The sequence below is a fragment of the Notothenia coriiceps genome, unplaced genomic scaffold, assembly GCF_000735185.1.
Source record: "Notothenia coriiceps isolate Sejong01 unplaced genomic scaffold, NC01 NC01_scaffold00005931, whole genome shotgun sequence".
Taxonomy (NCBI): Eukaryota; Metazoa; Chordata; class Actinopteri; order Perciformes; family Nototheniidae; genus Notothenia; species Notothenia coriiceps.
This window is the reverse complement of record NW_011338632.1, coordinates 32,526-39,608: the sequence shown is the minus strand read 5'-3', so window position 1 is coordinate 39,608 and position 7,083 is coordinate 32,526. Positions and strand designations below refer to the sequence as shown.

Here is a 7,083-nt window from a genome sequence, read left to right as displayed (position 1 = left end):
AGCTCCAGCTCTCCTCGTGTCTCTCTGAGTCCTGACTCCATCAGAGCTCCAGCTCTCCTCGTGTCTCTCTGAGTCCTGACTCCATCAGAGCTCCAGCTCTCCTCGTGTCTCTCTGAGTCCTGACTCCATCAGAGCTCCAGCTCTCCTCGTGTCTCTCTGAGTCCTGACTCCATCAGCCCAGCTCTCTGTGTCTCTAGTCCTGACTCCATCAGAGCTCCAGCTCTCCTCGTGTCTCTCTGAGTCCTGACTCCATCAGAGCTCCAGCTCTCCTCGTGTCTCTCTGAGTCCTGACTCCAATTGCTTCAGTAGTTTCCCCCACAATAAGTATTATTATATCATTTATTTAAACCAGCCTTTGTAAAGTTGACGTCATATACGACTGCAGCTGCTGGTAATTAGAATGAGAAAAGAATCACGGAGCAATATCGCTTTTTTATCTTTAAAATATGTGTTTGTACTGATGAGAAGCAATCCGTTTAGCTTAGCATAGCATTACATGGTTGGAAAAAGTACTAATAAAATATTTTCCTTCTCATAATTTCCAACAGGAGGGTGAAGAGGACACACCACCTCCCAGCCCCCAACCCAAACCCAACAAGGTCCCTCCAGAGACGAAGCCCAAGCCGGCCACCCCTCCCCCCGTCACTGTTCCCACAGAAGAGGAGGACGAAGGGGACAAAATCATGGCTGAGCTTCAGGTAAAAAGCATACTTCCACTCAAGCATCCACACACACACACACAGTCCCTCAGACATGCAATCAGGACCGGTCAATAGGTCTCTGTTTGATTTCTGCACTGCGGGAGTGGGTCTCTCATTTCATCCCCTGGTGGTTCTCGGGAGATACTTCTCTTCCCTCCTCAAAGTTCCCATCTCCCCTTCACTTTTCTCCACTCTTCAGGTGTTCCAGATGTGCACAGTTAAGGATGTAGGGGTGAAACATTTGGTAGAACCCACCTCTCGAATTGATCCGCAAATCAGAGAGCTGAGGCCCTTAATGCCTCTCAAAGAGAAAAAGGTAAAATACTTTTCGCCGTGCAGCCACCCTCCTAACTGCCTGCCTCTGCCCACTGTCTGACACTCGATGGCTGCCTTAACACTTCCACAAACTTCTGCACCCTTGCTTTGGCTCGAGAGAATCCTGTAACAGCTTCCTCCACAACAAACACTTCCTTTCCTTGCTGCCTCAGTTTCCTTCCCTCTTTTGATTCTGCTGGATATCTCCGCTTGAATATATTTCAGGATTAAGTCTGCATAAAAAAGTGTCCTTTGTGCGCCTTGACCAGACAATGATGTGTGTTGATTTAATTATCAATAAAGACCACGGCACTGTGTTCTACAGGCAATTCAATCGTCTTGTGTCTTTCTTTAATTACCTCCTTCATGCACAAACTGATTGGTAATGAGAGAAACGTTAAAGCTCACTTTGCAGACACATCCTGTTTTAGCAGACTTGGTTCACTAGAGGTCAGTCCGGCCACTCTGCATGCTACTCTCCCCACTTTTTTCCCAGGGATTACTTTTCTGTTTCTCTTTTCAACTTCACTCCAGTTTGCTCTCCCGGCTTCACACCTACTGTATATAACCAGCACAATGTGGTGGCAGACAGGTGCAAACGCGCTTCAACGGCCTAACACACATGCATGTGTTTTGGCACATTTGTGTTATTTTATGAAACTGCAGTGTGTTTCTCAGAATGACATTTCTTTTGGGCTGTTATAGCACGTCTGCACCTGTCGGCCACCGTAGCACAACCCTATATTTCTTCACATATAGGGTTAACCTTTGCACATTTAAAATGATTTATTTATTCAATTGATGTATCAAGTGCACATCCAAGTTAGAACATGAGATCTAAAAGTAAGTATAAGTTAAGTACATGTTAAGCTACTAGTAATAGATAACAAAACAACAAATATTGCCAGCATGGTATAAACATGTAGACTTAATGAAAAGACAGGAAACTAAGTGTATAAAGATTAGTAGTCTCTAGATGACGTGAAAGTGCAAAAAAGTACAGGTAGGGATTTAGCCTTCAGAAATAACCTTGTTTGGCTGTTATTAAATAAACCGGCTTATAGTCTTAACAGTAATATGTTTCCTGCATGCATTTTGATATACATGCATTTAATACCAGGACAGCATATTAAAGTGACGTCTGATGGTGTATCAGTCTACATACTGTATATATTTTTAATGCAGTGCCAATTCTACTGCAAACTCCATATGAGTTCACACTTAACCCTTAGCCACCCTACACACAAGTCGCAGAGTAATATTATTCCTTCACACACTGTCCTAGCAGAGCTCAGAGTCCACACGGGAGGATAAAGATCCCGACACAGATGAAAATGGGAACACAACTCTCCGACAGAGCCAAGGGGTAGGACTCGCTTTCTCTTAATAACATTTTATTCATGTATATGTGCAATATCAAAAGAGATATTAAACAGCTACTCATTCATTTTCCAGGTCATTTACTATGTGACCGGGCAGATTCCCAAAGAGCATCCAACGCTGTCCGGAACGGAGGAGATCCACGAACACCGAGAGACCGCACAGCCTCCATCACAGGTGTCAAATGTCAATGTTAACGACAATTCTCCAAGTCAGCAGCCACAACCGTCTTCACCACCAAAATCTCCTATAACACCTCCACCGATATCCCCCAAACCTGTGGGACTGAAAGGGTTCAAACTTCCAAGGAAGCAAATGAAACGCTCCGAGTCCTTGAAGAGCAGCGTAGAAATGGAGAAGGGGAAAATCCTCAACAAAATTAACACTGAAAAGAAAAGTAAATCTGTCCTGCAGCATGTTTCTTCAAGTAAGAATATAATACCTGAGCCTGTGGCCACGACCAAAACCGTTAAGGTGGCGCCAAAAAGTTCACTAAAAAAGGCTCACAGTGAGGATCCGCCTAAAGCGAGCTACGTGGATTTTAACGAGGAGGACAGTCTTAGTCCTGACTTACCTGGAGAAGAGGCTCCTCCCCCTCCTGAAAACATAGCATTTATGATCACTAACACCAAAGTGCAGGCCCTGTCCTGCGGCGAGTACCAGGACCTGGTCAACGCCAAGAAAGGAAGCGTGCAGACGGTCACTGTAGGTAGCGCTCGCCACCGAGGGAAAGACTCAATGGATCCCAATTTCCAACATGATAACGGCTACAACAAGAAGCCCGTCATCATCATTTTTGACGAGCCCATCGACATCCGTTCGGCGTACAAACGTCTGTCTGTCATCTTCGAAGGTGAGGAGGAGCTGGACAGGATGTTAGCGGCCGAGTGCATCGAGGAGGAGAGCGAGGAGTCTGACTCTGAGAAGGGTAGCGGGCGGCAGGCTAAAGCAGGAGGGAGCCAGGTGGTTGACGGCAAAGACGTTAGCGCTTCACAGCTCAACGCTGAACGCGTTAGCTTGTCATCCTCGTCTTCATCGATCTCTGAGCCCGCAGACAGTGGAGTGAACTCAAACGGTGACGCCAAGACGGACGGAAAGAAGAAGTTCAAGTTTAAGTTCCCTAAGAAACAGCTGGCGGCGTTCACCCAGGCCATCCGCACCGGCGCCAAGTCCGGAAAGAAGACCTTACAGGTGGTGGTGTACGAAGACGAGGAGGAATCAGACGGTACGATCAAGCAGCACAAGGAGGCCAAGAGGTTTGAGATCACGCGCTCTAAATCCCTAGCAGAGGCTCACAAGGGCGCAGTGCTGAAGAGGCAGAACTCAGAGTCCCTCTTCAGGACGGACGAGATCCGGAAGAACGCCTACAAGACGATGGACAGCCTGGAGCAGACCATCAAGCAGCTGGAGACCACCATCAGCGAGATGGGGCCGGCCTCCCCCACGGAGGAAGCTAACACGGGGAATGGGAACATCTCAGAAGGGGCGGGGCTTAAGAGGTCTTCCTCTCTGCCCACCTCCAGGGGGTCCGGCCCTAAGGTACCCAGCAAAAGCATTCTGGTGAAGAAGAATAAACCCCAGCTGCTCCCACGCCCTGTAGTCCCTACTACCAGCACCACCACTGTCCCCAGTGAAACTACCGTACAACAGGTCTCTCTCTAGCTCTTATCGGGAGGCTTTGGGTCCTTTTTTTTTACCTTCACTTAACCCCCGAAATCACAAAATCATTAATCCACTCCAAAGGAAATATCGGAAAATGTCCCCCGTGGCTTTTCCCCTCTGTGAAATCATGGTGACATGATTGGGGGTGGCATTTTTGTTGGCTTCCTGGCTTCTCCTTTGCTGAACCTGTGTGGTTTTCAGCGTCATCAAAAACACTCTCATGATGATTAAGCTCTGATATTTCCCTGACTGCATGTCCTTCTGTGTATTGAGGGTCCCACTGGGTGCATGATCTTTCACTGGTGTAAATCGTTTGAGGTGTTACCTGTCAGTGCCTTGATTTTTCATACTTCCTGTATGGTGTGTGTTTTTTTCTTTCTTTTGTTTTATTTCTTGTTTTTGTTTTTCGTTTGGATCCCCTTGCAGAACACCAGTGTCGCGTCCCCTACTAGTCGGATGCCCGTCCCTTTGTCTGCGAAGTCCAGGCAGTCGCCGGGTACTACTGACAAAGCAGGAAAACCGCAAAAACTGCAGGACGCTCAGAGGCAGTTCCGACAGGTAGTTTTACTGTAGGGCCTTAGGGGAATCAAACATGAGGCATGTATGATTAGAGGAAGACTACCAAAGCTGTGAGATTTAAAAAAATAAATAAAGTCACGAACAAAGTGACGACTGTGGATCTGTTAATGTTTCTCTCGCTCTGACAAGAAGGCATGTTTGACTTTTGACTGTTACCCCATAACATCACTGTACTGTAAGCTTCTGCATGTCCACACTGCTCATGGTTTTCACTGTGTTGGTGACTTAAAAAAAAAAAGAAGTGGCACAGAAAAGTGGACGCTGTCTTCATCACACCTCCAGTTCCCATCACAGCTGAGCTCCTAAACAGTGTTGCCAAATATCCCAGGATGCTTTTGGCTCTGAAAAACAAACCTAACTGACTTTTCGGCTATGCTCCTTCTCACAACGCACCTTTTTTTGCTCAAACCCACCACCACTGCACCGCTTCCTAATAACCTCACGGTGATATATTTCCTCTCCCTCGAGACCACGCCACAACTCACCACCTTGCACCTTCAGTGGAGGCCACGTCTCCCCTGTCTGCTCCCCCTCCTCACCCTGTTATCTAACCCTCTCCAGCCTTCCTATGCACCCCCACAGCCCATGTTTACGAGGCCTAACTCTAACAAAGACCCTTCCTGTCTGCCATCGCACGGTCTAACTCCTGCAGTGTTTTGGTAATAACTTCAATGTGTCTTCATATAATAACGTAGAAACGCAGCCTTCTGTTCATGTCATTTAGTCTCAGTGATATCATGTGTGTGTAGCATTAGAGTGTTTTTTTAACATCGTCTTGCCTTTGACATGTATCATTTGACCCAGGTTTCCTTTTTTGACGACCAGTCTCTGTTTTGGCATCTCTGTTTGCAGGCTAACGGAAGTGCTAAAAGAGTGGGAGGGGATCATAAAACTACTTCCCCTACTATTCCCACCTCTAAAATCCCTGCTTTTTATCCTAGCTCTCCTAAAGGCAGCCCCCAGTCTGCACCAAACTCAGATGCTACTAATCCCATTAACCCTTCCTCTTCCTCCTCTGCGACAAAGTCCTCCATCCTGTCCTCTCCTCTTCCTCGCTCCGGTTCCCAGCCCTCCTCCCACATCCCCTCCCTGTCTAACGGATCCCTCAAACTCCCCTCACAACACACAGGTAAAACTCTTTCGTTCTCCTCGCAGAATGGTCGAGTGCACTCCTCCTCTTCCTCCTCTTCATTCTCATCATCCTCATCCTCCCCCTCCCCTCTGTCGCCCACACCTTTGGGCCCGGGTGGAAAGAGCATCCGCACCATACACACCCCCAGCTTCACCAGCTACAGGGCCCACAACGGCAGCAGCAACGGCAAATCCTGCATCCCAACAGCCACCGCCGCTAAGGACGCTTCCTAGGCCCCGTTCACCGCCCAGTGGTCTGTTACAGCTCAGAGAGTCCTGATGTGAACCCCAAATGTTGAGTACTCCAAAGTTTTATCCTTTAAATGTATAGTACGGGACCCCAGCACATAGAAACTGCCAGATGCTAACTTGCAGACGTTGCGTTAAATAGCATTAATTAGCATCTTATGTTGACATTAGTTAAATAATTAAACGGCTTGGCTCCAACTGTTTTGGAGTCGTTATTGGAATAATTGAGTCCATTTCTGATCTTTTCAGAATCAAACATGCCAGTTTTAACCAGAAAGAGGCAATATTTCTACTCTATGGGCTGACTTTTATACATTTTGGGTCAATTTTGAAGATTTAGAGCAGTGGTTACCAACCTGGCGGGGGGGCGCCAAAGATCGCAGGGGGGGGCGCCAGGCCTCAGATGATTTGAGGCCAAATATCATATTTAGACTTTTTTTTTTTTACATTTTTTTTTTTACATNCGGCCCACCGGGACGTATGCCAAATGGCCAGTCCACCCCTGCCCCCCACACAGCCATCACCATCAACCCGGCCAGCAAGGAGGTCTCGGAGAGCAGTGATTCCCAACCTGGGGGGCGCGCAAGTTAAAGCCTTGTCTCTACACTACAATAAAATATAAAAAATAATTGGTTCATTAATTTGAATAAAAATGTAAGTTAGTAGCTATTATATGCATAAAAAGACAGACTTCCTTTAATAGAAATGTTTCTTCTGCCCCGTAAGGTTTCCAAACCGGGCTTTTCTGGATAAGCGCATTTTTGAAACATAGTCATTGTCCATGCCGGTTTCAGTTGGATTATTTGTCCCAGTTGCTCCGATCAGATCGGTCTCCTCCATTTTGTAGATTATTTACAACTTTTGAATCCACGTAAACACATCGGCAAAATCCGGCTTACTTTGAGCATGTGTTTTAAACAGTTTGATCCCTTTGTGAATTGTTTCCACTTCCATTGGTTTCCGTCCTTTAATTTCTTCAGGGGAAGAATCCAAATGAATGAATCCTGAGTCCAATAACCATCAAAGTCACTCCTATAGTGCTCCTTAATTACACTTTCATCCACCT

The 7,083-nt window shown here is 46.7% G+C and overlaps 1 protein-coding gene across 1 annotated transcript; it reads left to right on the top strand.

Annotated features, from left to right (window-relative positions):
• Nucleotides 1-531: 531 nt before the first annotated feature.
• On the top strand, nucleotides 532-6,447 carry kiaa1217 (KIAA1217 ortholog). Its single transcript, XM_010768696.1, has 6 exons — nucleotides 532-698; nucleotides 901-1,017; nucleotides 2,302-2,382; nucleotides 2,472-4,046; nucleotides 4,485-4,616; nucleotides 5,490-6,447. Exons 1-6 carry the CDS (start codon nucleotides 684-686, stop codon nucleotides 6,000-6,002), a joined length of 2,433 nt encoding a protein of 810 aa, XP_010766998.1. The 5' UTR covers nucleotides 532-683; the 3' UTR covers nucleotides 6,003-6,447.
• Nucleotides 6,448-7,083: the final 636 nt, after the last annotated feature.